Source organism: Charadrius vociferus, unplaced genomic scaffold, assembly GCF_000708025.1.
Source record: "Charadrius vociferus isolate BGI_N301 unplaced genomic scaffold, ASM70802v2 scaffold72, whole genome shotgun sequence".
NCBI lineage: Eukaryota > Metazoa > Chordata > Aves > Charadriiformes > Charadriidae > Charadrius > Charadrius vociferus.
This window is the reverse complement of record NW_009647830.1, coordinates 7,743,023-7,762,507: the sequence shown is the minus strand read 5'-3', so window position 1 is coordinate 7,762,507 and position 19,485 is coordinate 7,743,023. Positions and strand designations below refer to the sequence as shown.

The 19,485-nt window shown below is 36.7% G+C and overlaps 2 protein-coding genes across 2 annotated transcripts in view; one reads left to right on the top strand and one right to left on the bottom strand.

Annotated features, from left to right (window-relative positions):
* The window catches only part of CCDC59 (coiled-coil domain containing 59), a 7,679-nt gene extending 7,504 nt beyond the window's left edge, over window positions 1-175 (bottom strand). The window contains exon 1 of the mRNA XM_009882665.1: window positions 105-175. Coding sequence (XP_009880967.1) covers window positions 105-175 — 71 coding nt within the window. The remainder of the gene's footprint in view (window positions 1-104) is intronic.
* A 175-nt stretch (window positions 176-350) lies between these two features.
* The window catches only part of METTL25 (methyltransferase like 25), a 61,058-nt gene continuing 41,923 nt past the window's right edge, over window positions 351-19,485 (top strand). Inside the window, exons 1-6 of the mRNA XM_009882664.1 lie at window positions 351-374; window positions 703-733; window positions 5,406-5,570; window positions 10,289-10,389; window positions 16,244-16,876; window positions 18,948-19,092. Coding sequence (XP_009880966.1) covers window positions 351-374; window positions 703-733; window positions 5,406-5,570; window positions 10,289-10,389; window positions 16,244-16,876; window positions 18,948-19,092 — 1,099 coding nt within the window. The remainder of the gene's footprint in view (window positions 375-702; window positions 734-5,405; window positions 5,571-10,288; window positions 10,390-16,243; window positions 16,877-18,947; window positions 19,093-19,485) is intronic.

Genomic DNA, 19,485 nt, shown 5'->3' with positions numbered 1-19,485 from the left:
CCGTTGCCCCCCGGCCTGCGTTCAAAATTAGTTCCCTCGCTTTAATAAAACCGGAGGGTTTCACACCGCGCTGCCGAGGGGGCGTTTCTTTCCGACAGCTTCACCTGCTGCCTTCGCCTTCCATTCGAAGCCTTTTCTTGCCTTTTTCCTGCCCCCGTTTGCCCCCGCATCGCATCTCGCCTGGGGTCGCTTGGAACCACGGTGGCCTTTCGGGCGAAGTGTGGCCGCGGTGGGCGCAATTGCTCCTTGGGAGGCTCTCGGTAGTGACAGTTGTGGTGATGGTCTGGTTTTGTAAATTTCGTCCTCTTCGTTTAATGAGATGAAGCTGCTGACTGTCAGACTCCTCTGCTATGACTAATTTCCGAAGGACAGAAGTAAAATGAATCAAAAAAAAAAAAGCCAACACTTCCACATCAGTGGAAAGATGTAACAGTTCAAAGTCCTCCAAATGCTGAAACTCTGGAAATGTGGAGGACAGCTGGAAAAGGCTTAAACAGTGCTTTCCCATATATCAGTAATAGTGTGCGTCTGGCAAAGGAAGACAGAAAGCAGTTTTATTTCTGACAAGACCTGTTTAAGAAGCACTTCATATTTTTAGTAATTTTCAAGTAACTCAAGAGGAGGCCAGCTATGGAGCTCTATTACTGAGTTTACTGCAGTGCAAGTAGAAGGGAAGCATACAGGTAATACGCTTTCAGGCAGAGCACAGAAAGGAAGATAAAGCACCTGAAAGGTACAGGATTTGGGGGATAGTGAGCCCCAGCAAAGAGATCAGTTTCCAAACGAGAGTAAAATTTTTGACAAAGGACTTAGCCGAGAAAAACCTGCATCATGCCAGAGGTTATGGAGCGCAGATAACTCTCGCGTAGCATTTGCTCTGAAATGCTACGTGAAATGACACGTGAGACAGGAAAGCCCACTGAGCATCATGGAAGGGTGCACAGAAAGTAGCATGTGGAGCTGTGTACTTTTTGGCGTAGAAGACAAGCTAAGATAACGATTTGGATTTGGAAAGAGATTGAAGAGCTGTGAATTGCTACATTGCTAGTAACATTTCTTTCTTGGATCTAAAGACCTTCAAAATATTAACTGTAAGACTCATTTTTAAAGGGTTGAGGTATCTGGGAAAAAGACCTACAGAATTTGTGCGTGAAAAAGACACCGGATTGTGAATTAATGCTGAGAGCCAGATGGAAACAAGACAGCAGGCCAGTCAGCAAGCAAAAGTGTTGGGAAGCAGCAAGGAAAAACTTTAAATGTTTTTGACAGGTCATGTCAGAGTCAATACTGATTCAGAGCAACAGGACATAAATTTAAATGCAAATAGAGACTGGAATAAAACTAATTGTGAAATGAAGTCATCAAAAATAAAACACTAAAGGATGATTACCCTGATCTTACCTTTTTTTTATGGGAAAGCCCATGAAATGATTCAGACACTGAAGTGGTCTGTAGAGTAGAAAGAGAATCAGGAAGGCAGAGTATCGTTTTGCAGCTTTTAAAATCGGAAAATCATTTAACGATCTATATTCAAAATACGTGTTACAGAATCTGATACAGAAATTACTGGAACAAAAGACACAATTTATGGCTTAATTGAGGTACGTGTTTTAGAAGGGTATGAACCCTTCATGCTGTGCCTAAATGCAACATTTCTTCTTTGGTTTCTGCAGGTATTATTTCTGCTCATTAAAAAAAAAAAGAGAATTGGTCTTTTTTTCTAGCCTCAAAATTGTAGTATGCTACATCTGAAGGGTTTTGAGACACTCTCAACATTTCTCCAGTACCATGACAAAATTGGAGGCACTGTGATGGAATGCGCATGTGGTTGCTGATTTGGTGGTTCATGCCTGACTCGTTTGGCTGCACGGTATCTGTCCATCCAGTCATATGATGAAAATATATCCTACTAGAATATGAGTTTCTCGATGAAGATAACTGCAAACATCTACCTGTATTTGAAAATCAATGTGCTGTTAGCTTATATTAAAATTAGGATTGAGAAACTTAATATCATAGCTTACTTGAGTGCTTTAGTACAACTTAATAACAAGATATCAGAAACCAACCATGAGACATCTTGAAACACAGCATAAACAGAACTGATTCTTCCTTATATTCCTCTAAAATATTAACTGTATGTGGCTGTTCTTCAAAATTATCAGATATTTAAATGTTAGTTATTTATATTTACCTTGAAATGAGTACTAAAAGGCTCTCATAACATTCTGTCATTCATAGAACTGCATTTTTTTGAGTGTGGCTATGAGAATAGATTTATTTTGCGTGCTCAAATGACATTGAAGTCATGTACCGTAAATACCTCATTCAAAATATGTGTAAAATGAAATTTTGATTTCACATGGTAAAACCTTTGCTTTCCAAGAGTTTGAGAAGTTTTACATTTATACATTCACAATCCCCAAGCTATTATGAAAAGTTTTCTAGAGTCTGTCCTAATAGAGATCCCAAATTAAATTTAGGGAAACATAAGCTATATTTGACAGAAGTGATCTGAAAATGTGAAGTTGTCAGTTCATGCTGACACTGCTCTGCAAACTAAAAAGTAACATTATTGCAGATTGGCACAAAAGTGTTATTCTGCATAACATTTTATGCTACTATAGGGATTTTGACAAATACATATGCTGAATTGTAGTTTTTAAGCTAGAAAGCAAGAAATTACAATTCTGTTGTACAGTATTATATGCAAGAACATAATTATGTTACAGAACATTACATTACATCTTCTATAAATCAGTTTCAAAGAATATTTTCAGATACTCATCAGATGATGTTTCATTATAATGGCCATATGAAGGGTGGAACCCTTGTTTTCGGTTGTACCCTACAGGAAAATTCCAGATCCATTTTTAGACGTAGGAAACAGCTTTATATTTTTATACATCAAAAAGCTGACATTTGCCGTATTGCATCTTGTTTATCACGTCATTCCTGTAAATTGGACACAGGCACAGAAAAATCTATGTTTTAAGTATTTTCATGTTTTACTGTAAATTGCTGTTTGTACTATAATTCCAATTTTTTTGGCATATGTTTCTGTCCTCTGAAGATTTATTTGCAAATGAATGGGCTGACTGGTTAAAAGCCATACAAGATTTCATCTTGTGAGCAACCAAAGTAGAAACGTTTTGAGAAAACTAACATTTTTAATATTCATAAATAATATATAGTCTGACAACTACCATTCCATAGCTTGGAGTCATGCGTCAGATACCTTAATATAGTTGGGTTTTTTCTTTTAGTTGGCAAGCTGGGACAACGATTTAAATTTGGTAGAAGTGTTATTACCGGCGATACACTAGTGATTTTGTATGAGATTCTACTAGTTCTGTTCATGTTCTTCCATCAGATAACTGAATTCAGGGAAGTTATAGAACATGGCTATTACTGCATTTAATTTCAGTTAAGTGAGATTTGTAAGGAGAGTTGATGTATTTTATGTCAGGTGCTGAAAAAGAGAAAGCAGGCAAGCGATGGGTTGATAAACTCTTCATGAGTTTTGACAAAGAAGCAGAAAACTCCAAATTTGAATAGTCAGTCTTTAACCTAGGAAAGATACGAAGTTTCAAGGTAAGTTGTGTTTGTGCAATGTATTGGGATCCGCAGGAAATAAGGTGAACGGAGGATTGGGTTGCTAAATATTGTGAACTCTAATCTGCAGAATATTTGCTTATGCTGTTGATCTTGGTGAGCTATTTGAAAGTTAGATGAGCGAAAAAAAGATACATTTCTTCACGGGTATAGGTTTAATGATTTTCCATATCAGTGTCAGGGTACTGTGGTGTAAGATTGATACGTGCATAGTGGATGATAATTTTCTTTTTGTACTGTAGCAAGTTTGTATATGTAATTCACATGATGTTTATTTCCACAGACATGTTGGGTGAAAGTTGCCAATGAGGTATATAATGTGTATTCCTTACAGGGGAGATGGGAGATACTGGTTTTGCTGTGTTTTCAATGATGGCTAGCGGTGTGGAAGCGGCGTCTCTATACTCAATGGCATCCTTGCATGTAGTCATTTGGTAGATGTTAAGGGTATGTCTGTTACGGTATCAAAGAAGTTGCTGTTGATTGAGTGTGACGAAAGGCAACTATAGACCTTGCAGTAGAAATTGATGGGAGTGCCCTAGCTTTTACTCCAGGTACAGCTTCAGTACAGTATTGATGTAATTACCTAATCGAAATACTTAACTCATGGTAGCTTGTGCAGGCCACATCCTTGTGTGTGTATTTGTGCCCATTTTTTGAATTAACTGTTGTCTGCTCAGAATGACTTTTCTGGATAAAGAGTGAAATATGCTGGACTAGACCTTGTAGAAGCTTCTGTTTGACTGGGATGCCATGCCATTTTTTTTGTTTATTTCTACTAATATTACTGGAAAGTTTACATTAAGAACAATTCTAAGCTGCTTAATGTTGCTGAAAGAATGCATATATTAATACATTTGGAGTCACCAAGGCATTTTTTAATAGATTTGTTATGTGACAGTAACATGTTTTGGGGAATTTTATTGCTATCCTGTTATATGGAGGAAGAATGGCAGTATTATGACCTCAAGACCTCAAAGAGGTCATAATATGACTGAAACAAAGTGGAACACCCACTTCTTATCAAGAAAATTAGACGGCTTCTTCACCTGGCAAAACTGCTGAGTGGCTGGCTGGTCAAAATATCCCTCTGCACCTTATGACTTAATGTTTCATGTCTATCGCTTTCTCAATAATTGTTGGCATATAATTACTTGTTGAGTCTATTAAACCTTGTTCTTTTTCCTGACAGATTAGCGATGTCTTTCTACTGCATCAGACCTAAAGATTTCCATGCATTTTTACTGATTTAGACTACGTTCATTTTCTGAATATCTATAAATTTTCGGGAATGCACTTAATTCCCAGAAAATCTAAAATAAGTTAAAGAGTAAACCACCCTTAAAAATAAACTGAAATTTTCTTCTTCAGCAATAACTGCGGCAAAATAAATTAAAACATTTTATATATTGAACAGCTGTATTTCTTAAAAAATCTAGTAGTATGTATTGTCAGATGGGGGTGACAAAAAAGCATAATGAGCAAGTTTGTAAACAAAGAGATATGATAATGTTGACTGCATTCTCTTAATGGTTATACTAAAGTAGCTCTGCTAAAATAATAGATCTTTCCACATTTGCCCTAGTTAAGCTAAGAGCAAAATTTGACCTCGGTTCTGAAGGGGGAAATACGGCTGAAGAAAAATAATGATTTTTTCCACTTATGCAAGCAAAATAAATGGTTACTTTTGTCTGATACTGTGTATTTATTGCTTGTGGTTCTGTGTCAGCACTAAAACAGAGATGTTAAGCCCTGTTAACAGAAATATTTTCCTCTTCTTTTCCATACAGATGATGACATGTTTTCCAATGTGTTTTGTGAAAATTCTAAGAAGCTTATTGATGTACATTTATTTGCCCTGGCTGCTAAGTATTATTCTTTATCTAATCTTGGAGTGTGTACCCCATTACAAGATGTACTTGAAGCACTGAGAGGAGACAGTCAAGGAACAACAGGTATATTTACATTTGTATTTATATTTTTATTTTTCACTATAGGACCTACAGAGTTTTGGTTTTGGAGGGTGGTTTGCTTCCCTGCCTCCACCCCTCTCCATGCTTCTCACTTAAATTTTCATTTATTTATAGATAATTTCTTCATTGCCTTTGTTTAGAAAATGGATTCTCTTGCTAAAATTTGAGCAGAGGAGTCATGGCATTCAGTACCTATAGACCCTTCCTGAGATTCAGTTTTAAAGGTGATGAGATAGGCAAGCAGGCACATCATTATTTGAAATGTCTTGTTAAATTGCTTTGTTTTTCTTCTCCCTGAGCAGCAAGAATCATGGTTGCTATTCTTGCTTTTTTTTCAAAGTCTCACCCTAAAATCTGGCAAGTGTAAAATTTTTCTAAAATCTTTTGTTTAATATGAAATATGTGCTTTGGCGTTTAGCTGAATATGGCCCAATAAGTGTTTGATGTTGCAAAGAAAAAAAAGAAGGATATTTTATTCATTCTGTATGTTTTGGACCAATACCAAAAACATGTCATAAAACTAGAGCAATTTCATTTTCTGTAGTTAAAGAAATGAGATTAAAACACTCTCAAGTTGGCATCAAGTCGGACACTGGAAGTCTTGCCTCTGATTATATTTTTTCTACCAGATGATAAATTGGCATTTATACTTACTTTGACTGCTGTAATTTTCATTGAAAATGTGCTCTTCATGGAGTCCTCAGTCATTATAGATTTGTCACTGTCTTTCAGATTTCTCATTAGTTTTTCAGAGGCAGACTGAGCAGCTCTCTGCCTTTGCTTTCTAGTGTTTTATCTCTATAATACATTAAAACTTTGACGTTTCTTATCCAAAGTGATAACACCATTATATATGTTGGGCATCTCCCATTTTCTACAGCTATCTTCTCTTTCAAATTTTGCCATTTTTGATGGTTGACTCCCCAGTTTTCCATTTCTTCAGAATTACTAAAATGCCATAGCTATGATAGTCTTAATGTTTTGTTGTGCATTGGTCTTACTGTAAGTTTACTTTCTGGCTTCTTTCCCCCTGCTATTAGTTCACATGAAGCCCTTTTTTCTTGACAACTGTATGCTGTTTTTCTCTCACTTGCCTTTTAGCTCTTTTCATTTTTATTATGCTCTCATTCCCCGCTAAATTTTCTGGCATTCTGTAGTTCTACCTTGTTATACGTGTATTTGAGTTCATACCTGGATTAGCTTTCTTAGACAAAAAAATGCAAGGATTCTTTCATATTTTTGTCATGCAGAATGGAACATTAGGAATAAGACAACTGCTGAATATTTTATTCTGTGTCTTGCAGGATTGCGGCTCAGTTGGGTAACTGGGGCCTGGGTTTGTGATGCAGTAATTCTATATTGTTCTTCATAGAAAAAATAAAACACGTTCCAAATGTATACAATGGTATTATAATGCAAAACCTTTTGTGTTGAGTTGGCAGTAAGTATCAGCTAAATTAACTTAATTTAAGCTCCCGGTGATCATTTGCCAGAAGCAAAATTCCAAATTACAGATTCATAATGTACAAGTTGCCAAATGAAAGTTGTGATTTTTAACTTTAAGATATTTCAGATATTTTGGACTTAATTCTGTATTTCAGAAAATGTATTTGTTTCCTGGCATAATAAAGCTTGCAAGTTAAGAGAAGCGTAAGTCTGAGAAAACTGGCAACTTTACGATGGCCTTGCTCATATTCTGAAAAGTATGCATCAGGATAATTTCATTTCTGTTTCAGATGTTTTTAATACATTTCGTGTTCTAAGACAAACATGCATGTGAGGCTATTCCCACAGTTTGCATACTTGCATAGTTCTCTAACGTCTTCACCATCTTAATGTAGCCATGTTGCTATCCTTCCTGAGAAGACTTGGTAAGCACAAACGTTTTAAGTGAATTGTAGACACAACTACTCAGAATGGAGTTCTGAGTCTAAAGGGCTTTCTCCATTGCTTCCTAAAAAAGGTCACCATGGTCCTTACTGCACCATCAGGTTGCTTGCACTGAGCACACAGGATCCAGAGCCTGGCCCACGAGGAGGAAGCTAGCACGGACAATTTGTCTTGTTACAGGGTTCATATCCGATACAAGAAGCGAGGGTTGCTAGACTGTTGGATTAAGAGCACTCTCCACCTTTGCAATGTGTTTATGGCCAAGGTAATAGTCATGCAGTGACTGTTAATAAACCCATTTTTAAATTCCACATACTGGAATACGTTAGGCAGACAGAATCAGTCTGCCTCAATGGGTTTTTTAGCATATGGTTATCCAAGTCCCTCAGTCTGGCTTATGGAGTTAAATCATAGAAGTGTAACTTCTGCATAGGTGATGTTGTCTGATATGGACTGTGAATTTAATTTTTTATCTGGTGTATCTGAATTTCCATGGGTAGCTGGGATGTAAAACCCCCGCTTACTCCTACAGGAGATCTTAGGAAGATCTGCATTAGCTCTGTATAAAAGAAAGTCTCTCCTCAATTTGTTCAGCTTCACATTTGGAGACGTAGCTGTAAATGGCATTATAGAATTGAAGCAGATTTTCAAATGAAAACCAGCTACCTAAGCTGTTCACAATGGAAATAAGCAACATTTCAGTACCAGCTAAAACTAGTAACATTAAGCTTTCTGTTACTCTATTATATCAAGGTGTATTCGACCCCACTTAATTTTTTTCATCACATAAGGAGTAGGATGCCTAAATTTGTTATGGTTTTTGAAATTAATATTTGTTCTGCTTGCATCAGTTGTACACATAAGGAAATGACACGTATTGTTATTTGTTTCAAGAAATTGTGATAGCAGAATGAATTTATAGTTTTTTTAAAACTAGCATACATATTTTTTTCAAATTTGCAGTTGTCTTGGCAGTATCAAACCATCCCCTAATGCAGTTTCTGTTAGATTGTAATATGTCTGCTTGTTTTTCAAAATAATGTAAAAAAAACCTATCAGAATTTTGCAGAAAATGCAGCGACAATAACATTTATTAAAAATCCGTAATTTTCTGCAAGCTATCATTTTTACTGAGCTGAAATATAAGCAGAGTGTTCATTCTGCAAAAAGTAGGAAAAGAAGTCTAAAAAGGGCTTAAGGAACTTCAGTAGCTAAGGTGATAAATACTTCATATATGCAGATATAAGCAAACTATGATTTTTCTACCTGGAACCTCAGCTTTTGTAAGTTGGGTCTTGTTTCTGGATTTCTGGATTTCTTCCATGTTTGAAATACTTAATTTGGCTTAAGTACTCTCTGAAATGGTACTTCACACAGCATTCCCTAATTCAGACTTTTGAATTCATACTGTAGCAAAGAGTAAAATGTGCAATATGTGGTGATAGTTCAAAGTGACAGTGCTGCTTTGGAGAACAGTCAAACAACTTTTATTTCTGTCAAGAAGTTAAATGTCTGTTTCTTCCTGTTCCCATTCTGCTGCTTCTTCTGATGAGCCTATGCAGACACAAAAAAGTTCAAATATAAACAAAAAGAGACCCTTTTTTTTTTTGCCTTTTTTTTTCCTTTCATTTGAAATGCTTACAAGTTAAGAGTTTTTTAGGACACTGTAGATCTTCACAATTTTAAAGTTAAGGAGAATCTTTAGTGAACTGACAAACTCTTGTTTCTGCTATTTGTTTGGTTTACAAGTATTTTAGTCTATTTTTTTCTTTTGTCAGTTCATAGAGTCTATATTAGATTTTAAGTATTGTCATAACAGTTTATTATAAAAAAACAGATGTTTAAGAAATAGAGAGATCCCGTGGGTTTGGGGAAAAATAGAGAAAACACTAGGTTTCTCATGAGCTCAGTTCAATTCCCCACTCTCTTTTAAAGAAGTAACACTCTTGGCTCTGTTCCCAGCATGATCTGATCAAGGAATGAACATAGTTTTTGCCTAATGATCAGTTTCTGGACAGATGAACACATACTGTGCAAAAAGCAGAGAATGGGAAAGTATATTAATCTGCCTAGTCATGTAGAAAAGTCTTGGTTTCTAGGAGCGTGCTCATCAGTAACGGTCCAGTTTCTTCTACCATCACTCAGACTTACAAAAATTTCCATCAATTTAACTAGAGCCAAGTGTCCGGTAGTGTTGGTGACCTAAGAGAAATGTGTGGGTTTCTCCCAAGGGATTGACTTCTGAGCTCCTCCTTTGGTTGGGGGATGTAGAGATTAGCAAGTGGGTGCTTGGTCATTCCTTTCATACCAAATCTAAAACACAGCAACCACTAGAAAGAATGTTAACGCTCTCCCAGCTGAAACCAGGACACTCCCACTTGATGTTGTGAGCAAATCTGCAGAATTAACAAGCCATGCTGTGTGATTGTTAATTGTCCCTGCCCTTGTATTTCATATATGTAAATGTGATAAGCAACACAAAAATAACTATTTTTTAATGAACGGGAAGAAACAGTACTGTTTATAGTAGTAGCTATTGTCTAAAATCTGGTCAGATATTAGATACGCTACATCTTAAAAAAACTACACCAACAGTACTAAGTTTTACAGTATGTTGAATTTTACTAATTCATCTGTAATTCAGAATTTTAGTCTTGTAATAATTTTGTGGATTTTTAATTAAAAATTACTATCTTTAATATATAAATATACTATAACATATTTTTAGGCTGGTATTTTTTCTGATTGATCACAAATCTTTATTATTATGGGCTGTGCTAACGTGTATTTATTTTCTTAATCTGATACAGGCATCAAAACTGATGAGTTTATGAATAATAAGAAATCACACGAAGTACAGGTGATGTCAGAGCTGGTAGACAAAATAGCGAATTACTGTGGTGTAAAGCAGGTAAGAAAGCATTTCTTACTGTGTGTTACCACGTACCTTCCAAATTATTCTCCTTATTGTGTTCAAATACATCATTTTGATATGCTGTCATTGCTGTTCTTATTTTTCCTGTAAATAATTGTAGCTAAAGAAGAACCTTTAGGGCCAAGCTGAAGGACAATTTTGTTTACAAATGTATCGTTCCAAAGGAGCTGCCTTTCAGTGAGTCATAATCATTTTATGACTCACGAAAAATTTTAAGACATTATAATCATCCCCTATATGTTGAGCAGCTAAAACTTGTAGTGCTTTTTGGTATGCATGGGTACTGCTTTGTTTACTGGCAATTTACCTTAAGTATCAGTAGGAGAGCAAAACTTCGTTCTTCTCCTTCTGTCAAGCACGCAAGAGTGCCACATAGAGACCAAAGCAGAAAATGTGAGAAATTTTGAAAGCTCATCTTATTCTGGACCAAGAGATTTAAATTGTTTCCTATTGCTTAATGCTGTTCACATTTATTTAACATGGATTGAGCTCTATCAATTAATAATTTAGTTATGACCTTTTTAGTTTGAAGAGAGACCAGATTAAGCAGATTTATGTAGCAGGATGTTCATGAAATACATTTGGTAGAATACATTGTGAGATCTGGACACCCAACACCAGTATCACCCAGCAATTATGCTATGAATTGGCCATTTCATGCATTAGATGGCAAGTTTGTCCTTGGATGAATTGCAGGATTCCTTTCTCAAATTTGATTGTAACTTATCCTTTTTTTTCCATGTAATTATGATTGCACAGTGCACTAGATCACTGTTGCATTACAACCTTGTAGATGGTTACTTCTTGATCTGTTGTCAAAACACAAACATCCCAATACTTGACTTTTTTGAGTACCTTATTTCACATTCTATTAGACAAAAGTACACCAATACCATTTCCTTGCTTTACATACATGTAATTTTTCTGTAAGCTTTGTCAATGTTAAACTTTCTGTTAGATTCCATGCCTTAGACCTTTGTTGCAGTAAGACTAAATTTTTACGCATCTGCGTGAACTGAATTGATTTAAACATTTTAATCTCTATAATGCTAGTAACTGGCTAAAGTAGCTTCATCCTCGCTTTAAACTGTAAATGGCTACTGGCTCCAGACACTGCATTTGATTCCTTTCTACATCTGAGCACTCGCTTTCTGTACAAGAGGCTGTAAGTATAAATGGAGACTGATGTCCTCCAGCCCAATATTCATTCCCACAAAGATGTGTGGAGAACAAACTATATTTATTTAAAATGGAAGATTAATTAGGTATCTGCCCGGATTTTATGCTGAACGTATTCTGTCTCAGCCTTTTTTTCTCCCTAAGTAAATATTTCTGAGTATAGTTTAAAATTAATGTATCAGACGTGGGTAAGGGGGAAGAGACAGCTGCAGTTGGGCAGGCCAAGTCTGTATTACTATAGTCTCTGGTATATCTTGTCCCCCATATTGTGCCTGGCCTTTGTAATGGGAGAGTGATAGTTGGCCTGCTTCGTACCTGCATGGGGACAGTTGCTAAAAATTAATGGTGTGGCCAGTCGTGTGCTGGGGGTAGAGCACACGGCTGTGCTCTGTTCAGTTTAGTGGCAGAGATGTACCTGCAGTGTCCTGAGGTGCTGCTGCGGCCACCATAGACTGAAGCGCAGGCCACAAAACTTGGATTCGGCTCCGAGTTGCTGAAGCTGAACTTTGATTAGGAAGTTATTTGGCTCAGACTGTGTTTAATTTTGAGAATGTAAATGATGCAGTGCTCTTGACAGGTTTGGGTCAGGCCTGTGGCATCCTTGGAAACAGAGATCAAAACTCTGAATCCTGACCATCTGTTTTGTGAGGAACGACTGACAAAGGCAAAGTTTTAGGCAGTCCTCTCCTCACAACTGGGATTACCAAGTAAATAGAGAGCTGCAATTAAGGCCAAATATTACTGGATGAGGCGCAATCAATTTGTGAGCATCTGCGATCGCTTACAGCGGTGGAAGGCGATCTCTCCAGCAGCTTTCGAGAGCCAGCCACAGAGACAAGTGGGGGCACCTTCAACAGCCACGAAGTGGATGCTCTCTGTGAAGAACAGAAATACAGTAGCAGCAGATGTGTGAAAGTAATTTCTTCTGTCATTAGCACGTTTTTTGCCTTGCTTACCTTTTGTTTCAGGCAAGTATTAGTTGACAAGTGTTGAAGACTTTCACATACTGAAAAAGCTATACGAGAGTACAGTTTGCTTATAATGCAATACTAAACGTTCTCTGCATTTGCTGGAAGGTGGTGTTTCATATAGCATTTTCATTTAGATTTTAAATTGTTCCTGTGAGATTCAGGAATGAAAGGAAAGGAAAACCCATGTTCAGAGAGTAAAAAAGTAGAGCCACCTTAATGACCTAACCTAAGTCCCGATGTGGCTGGTTACTAATAAAATCTCAAACCAATCATTATTAAGCATCTGTCAATATGCTGCAATTTCATCCAGTGATTATGCACTTTTATCAAATGGCTTGGAGTATCTTTATACAAAGGATTATTTTCTGTTTCTTTTTTGAAAAAATTGTAACATTTAATGAAAAATATTATTGCAGTATATCACTGAATATGAAATGCCGACTGCTCTATATTAACTTTTTTCCATTTTAGTCATACACTGTAACACAATTTATTTGTGCAAAGTTACAAATCCCTAATATATGAAAAGAGCTTTCCAGTTACATTAAAAAAAAAAAAAAAAGAAAAGCCTCCTTCTCGGTTATTAAAAAGCAACTCCTTTTGTTTTGGTTACCTTTCAACTTAAAAAAATATAGGAATTGTAAAGTTTTAGGAGAGTTTTTTCCTTATTGATTTTTTTCTATCCTTCTCACAAAAGAAAATATATGCAGCATTTAATTAAAAAATCTAGAGCTATGAAAACACAACACATGTTTTACAACAGCACATGTCCTCAGGGTGTTTGTTTCAGATATTACAGATCACTGATGGCTTGAAAAATGCCCTCCATTTCACTGCCATACCCATGATGTATAGTGGGTGGTAGAGGATATTGCTCTCTTGTGGTATTTTATAATGTAGTATAATAAATAGTAAAATGAGAATAAAAGCAAAAATTTTATTACTACTGTAATCACTTCTAGGTTAATGATTTAAAGTAAAACATTAAAGCAAACTAACTAAAGGGTTTTTTCAGTTGTTTACTGCTCCTTTTAAGCATTGTTGCTATCATGCAAGTGGAACTTTATTTTATAAAGAAGTTCTTGATGAAACTCTGAAAAGAATCCAGTGATGATTCCTCTTTGCTTAAATGCACACTTGTTTTCTTTAATGTATTTGTGAAAGTTTTCCATGGAAATTGCAGCGTGTGCAACAAGAGTTGCAATGTGTAATGTAAGTATGATATAATTCTGCATTCAGCATCCATTAAATTTGTGATTTGGTGCTGGGAAATGTTGGAATGCTTCTGGAAACAGAGTTCTTGATTGCTCTGTGCCAGAAACGGTGTTTAAACATAGTACCCAACTCACTGTGGAAAGGACCTTTGGAGTTCATTATATCATGGAAATTTCATTTTAAAGGTTCATGCTTGGCAGATATGCTATTGATTGCTGATTACCTTTCCTTATGTAATCAAGGGAAGGTAAAGCAGGGATTAATTTAATGCAGTCTGTTTGTTTAGCACAAGATCATTGCCTGCTTATTTTTAGTCAAATTTTCCTTTCGTTTTAAAACTATTCTCCCAGTGCTAATTTAACAATATATCACTGTTTTCATTTTACTTGGAAACAACTAAAACCTTACCCAAACAGCAGTTTGTCTTTACAGCCACTAGAGGTCACACGTAGGAGTTAGGAATCATTCACTAGCTGACTCTATGTCCAAATGCCGCCTTTCACAGAAATAATTCAAAACCTTGTAGAAGTGGCAGTGTGCATATTCTGCATAATGGTAATACCTGTGACATAAAATAGTGGGTAACATTATTCCTTGGGAACTTTACTTCCCGTCACTTTTAAATAATCTAGGAGAATGTTGGTGACAAATGTGAGAATAAATGACATTTTCAAAAAGTATGCTTACATTATATAAATTCTATTTCACTAAATCCATTCCTGTACAGAATTGATTCAAGAAATTTGAGGATTATAGCGCACCTAGATGGCAAATACACAGCAATATTACATGAAGAGTGCAGATGAGAAAGCCATGTGCAGCCTGTGCAGATAATTTTTACCTAATAGTGTGTAGTCTCTACTGTTTTACGTATGTCTCTGGTGACATTGGTTCAAATTTTTCTTTCTAATTCCATCACTACACAAGTTTTCTTAGAATACAGAATAAATCTTTCTTTTTCATTTCAGGAAGAGTATTGCCATTCTGAGTATTTTTATCTGGTAAAGTTGAGTTTTAGATGGATACATGTAGTGTGTGCTGCTAATTGGACTTGCAAAAAATCAGTGTAAGCTTTCTTGTGAATGTGTGGCAGACCAAGAACAAGACATAGGTGTTCTTGAAATAAACACTTTCAGGAACATCTACAAAGAAGCCATTGTAGCTCGTCAATATAGTTTTTGCTAGATGCCTGAACAGAAGTGAACATTATCATTTTCTTTCCTTAGAGAAATGCTGCTCTGCCTATTCTTGTAAAACATTTTGTTATATACTTATTACAAATTAAAACACACATAGAATTATAGAATTATTTTAGTTGGAAGGGACCTTAAAGATCATCTAGTTCCAACCCCCTGACCATGGGCAGGGACGTCTTCCACTAGACCAGGTTGCTCAAAGCCCCATCCAGCCTGGCCTTGAACACTTCCAGGGATGGGGCGTCCACAGCTTCCCTGGGTAACGTGTTCCAGTGCCTCACCACCGTCAGAGTGAAGAATTTCTTCCTAATATCTATTCTAAATCTACCCACTTCCAGTGTGAAGTCGTTACCCCTCGTCCTATCACTACATGCCCTTGTAAAAAATCCCTCTCCAGCTTTCTTGTAGGCACCCTTCAGATGCTGAAAGGCTGCTATAAGGTCTCCCTGGAGCCTTCTCTTCTCCAGGCTGAACAACCCTGGCTCTCTCAGCCTGTCTTCATAGGAGAGGTGTGATTATGTAGTTAAAGTTCTCAGGTTACCCTTGTTTCTGCCATTACTCTGTGCAGTGTTTTCCTTCCTGTGTAATATCAGTCACTGTAGTAGCACATGCTATCAGCTGTGAGATAAACTAAGCTTTCAGCTAGTTATCCCTTCTATTCACTCCTTCCAGAACAGGCAGTGGAAAGGACCTGTGACATGTGAACCCCTTTGTTTTATTACAAAGGCATCCGTATGTTAAGCATAGGGTGGTATTAATATCACCTGTCTCTAGGTCACATCTGAAGTGATTAAGTTAGACACCAAATCTAAAGATGCTTATTTCTGTACACCTCACGGTAGTAGACTCCTCAATATGGTTGGTTAGGTGCCTGAAGCCAAATATTGTGGACACTTTCTTTGCTAACACTGTATCCTGACCCAGCTTAGCAAGAGCAGATTGCGTTGTTACTATTTCATGGTTATTTTCTTTAACAGAAGGAAGTTCAGTGTCAAAAATAATACTCAAAGTCTTTCCCAGAAGTCAGGACATGTGCATTGCTTAAGCAGTGCAGTGTCTGTTTTCTGAAGCAAATCAGTTATGACTTAATTCTATGTTTTAAAGTCAGAAGGTGGATCAACAAAGCAAATGCGCTAGGTGTATTAGGAGGGATAACTGATAAGGTAATTATTAAATACATGCTTAAATTTTTCGGGAATTATTTTCCATTTGATTGAAATGTTATCTTGTTGCTTATTAATATAGCAAATTTTTTTTCCCACTGTCTAGGTGATTGATATAGGTTCTGGAAAAGGCTACCTCAGTTCATTTTTGTCCATGCAATATAACTTAAAAGTTTATGGAATTGACTCTTCAAACACCAACACTAATGGAGCTCAGGAAAGGAACAGAAAATTGAAGAGACACTGGAGAGCATATCAGAGTCGAGCAAGAGCGAACGTTGAAAGCCAGAGGTTGGAAAAGGCAAATGACAGCCCAGTGCAAAGTGAAATTAATTGTAAAGCAATCAACGAAAAGCTCTTAAATAAAACCAGCAGTCTTCACTGTCCGGACCAAGTGGCTATCCAAGATTCACTTCCTTCTTGTGGTTTCACAGATATAGCTGCATCTGAAACCAGCAAACAAACTGAAGTTGATTTGATGGCTCCCACACGGTCTGATGAGAGCAAACTTTCTGAAGAGGTTCTTGCTATTCTAAATGTTCTGCCTGCTGATGCGGTAGAAGTTTTTTCTTCATCTCAGTGTAACTGTAGGGAACTCTGTGAAGAGGAAAAGAAGCGAAGGAAAATGGCATCTCTCAAGGCTAAAGCGAGCAAATCGAGTGAATCAAACCTGTATTTCCCATTGACCTCTTGCATCACTGCAGAAACAGAACTCAGTGACATCATAACAGATCTGGAGGTTATTTTACTAATATTTGAAGTAGATTGACCATTGTCTTTATATTGCTGTTTTCTTATGTACATAATGTTTGCTGAGTGTACATAGAGTGCTATCAGTGTAAATGAATATTCTGGTCTAATAATGTTTTTCAGCTAGTTAGCAGAAGTATGTCTAGCAGATACGGATTGTTTTTCTATTTTCATATATGTGTTGGGATTATTTTGAATATGGAAAGCAGCCTTTAGAATTCATGGGGTAGATAATAATCAGCTGTCCAAGTTAGCAACATGCATATTAACACATTCAAGTATTTTTCAGTTGTGGTTATAGATAACACCTAATTATTATGAAAAGAGTTATATTTAACAGATAGATGGATGTATTACGCACTGGAATTTCAATTTGCTTGAAATTTCTTATTTTTGAAGAGTTATGTTTTTGTAATTTCAATTAAACTTTGAAGGCACAGGAGAATTTAATGTGTGTAGTACTCAACATAAAGTTTTTTTAAGAGCCCTATTTGCAGATAATGTTTTTATATTTTGACTTTTCGTAGTTACTTTAAGTTCATTCAGTAATTTACTAGCTGACAGGGATTGTGTATACAGAAACAAGCCCAAGCTCAGTTTCCCGAAGGCAGTGACACGAGTCTAGAAGCTGTATGCGTGCCTGAGCTAACGTACATTGATTGCGTGGACACGTTCGGTCTTTTATGGAGGGATGAAAACTTGTCTGTATTCAGTAGTAACTGAACTATTATATTCAGGGGTGTAATTCGTCTCTGATTGACACCATAGGTTTGTGCTGATGGCCCTATAACTTGAGCTAATAAGTCCTGCTGAGTATCTGAGAGTGTGTGGAGCAAGCTCATGTCTGTCTGCAAAAGACGTCCCTAGCAGCAGGGCTGACGAAGCATATGCCTTTACATTTGCACAGCTGGATTTTGTACTCTCTTACCATGTAATTTGTATGATGTAGAAGGTAGAAGAAATCCTATTTTCTTCATAAAAAAACCCCAAACCATTACTGTCAGAAAAGGTAAAAGCTTCATTGTGTTAAAAAAATAGTAATAACCAAACTGCACAATATGTGTGATGAATGTGTGTAATTAAAATACTTTAAAATGTGCAGTCGTAGAGAGCAGCAAAAATAGATGTACATGTAAAGTCAAAATGATTATAGAAAGGTATCACAACTGATTGCTCCTGGGCTAATTTCTTGTTGATAACCTCGTTAATAAGTAAGGCTGAAATTCAAAGCAACACCATGTTTGCCATGTAGATTCGAACTAATAGTACTCCAAGGGAAAAATCTTGTTATGAATGGTGAGAAGAGGGATAATTAGGATGGAGAAATAGAGGGAAAAGGGAAATTGAGGAAAAAGAAAGCAGGAAATAGAATGGACAGTACAAAGCATCTGAAGCTGAAGTTTTTACTTTGTGCCATGGAAGAAAATGCCCGTTTTTTGTTGAATAGTAGTAGTAGGCACATTGCAAAACTGTGGCAGTACTACAGTTTTGGAAGTGACAAAGCCTGCTCTTCAAATTATATTTAGGAAATGGTTTTGATTTCAGCAATTTAGATTAGCAGAAATGCCATAGATCGGTCCAGCCAGATTTACAGCAGTAAATCTGAAGTAAGAAAATGAAGTAGCAGTGGTAGTAATAACAATAACAGGAAAGTTAGGAAAGGCAAGAGAAAATGGCCCGTGTCCAATCAACACGTAGATATTCCCTTCCATGCAGGTAAACCAGCTGCTGTTCATAGTCTTGAACTTCTGCTTCCTTATGGCCGGGGAAGATAGAGGGCAGAAATGCATAGTTCCTCACCTGAACAAAGCGATGGGCCATCTCTCTCTCCCCAGGGGCAATGCACCATGTTTTCTTAGCACTGAAGAGCTTTTATTATGCATTGAAAAATTCTAGAACAGAACAGCAGGAGTCCTCATGGAGTTGTGTATTTAAACCTTACAGCTCAATAACCTTTTGCAGCACGTTTGGGTTTTGGAGTTTGTTGTTGTTATTTGTGCTTTTTCAGTCGAAGAGGGAGATGCTTTATTGATGCTTTTTTTTTTTTTTATTCTTCTTAGGACTGTATGCTGGTGGGTCTACATACATGTGGCAATCTTGCTGCAAATACACTACGAATTTTTACTGCCAAGCCTGAAATCAAAGCAGTTTGCAGTGTCGGCTGCTGCTACCATCTGTTATCAGAACAGTTTGAAAACGAAGAAGGTAATTCTTCTGAGCTTAACTTGTGGCTGCTAGTTTGCATGTTGAGAATATTATACCTTTTCATTAATAACCTCCTTGTGTTTGTTCCTTTCCAGTGGCTTATTTAGTGCTGGTTATAATTACATTATGTGGGTCATTCACTCCCGGATGCCCTGTAGCTTTTCTCTTCTGCCAATATTCCTAATATTCTTACTGAAATTAGGGGCATTAATGCAGAATTTTTTTATGTGGTTACGAATACAGCTGGTTTTATTCTATTACTTCACTTGTAAAATGTGGAGGCTTCTTTGGTCCAATATGTTTTCATCCTTTTGAAATATTGTGTACCAGATTTTGCCCTTGGCTGTCTGCATGCAACATCCGTTTAAGTTGAGTTGTACGTGTACAACTATG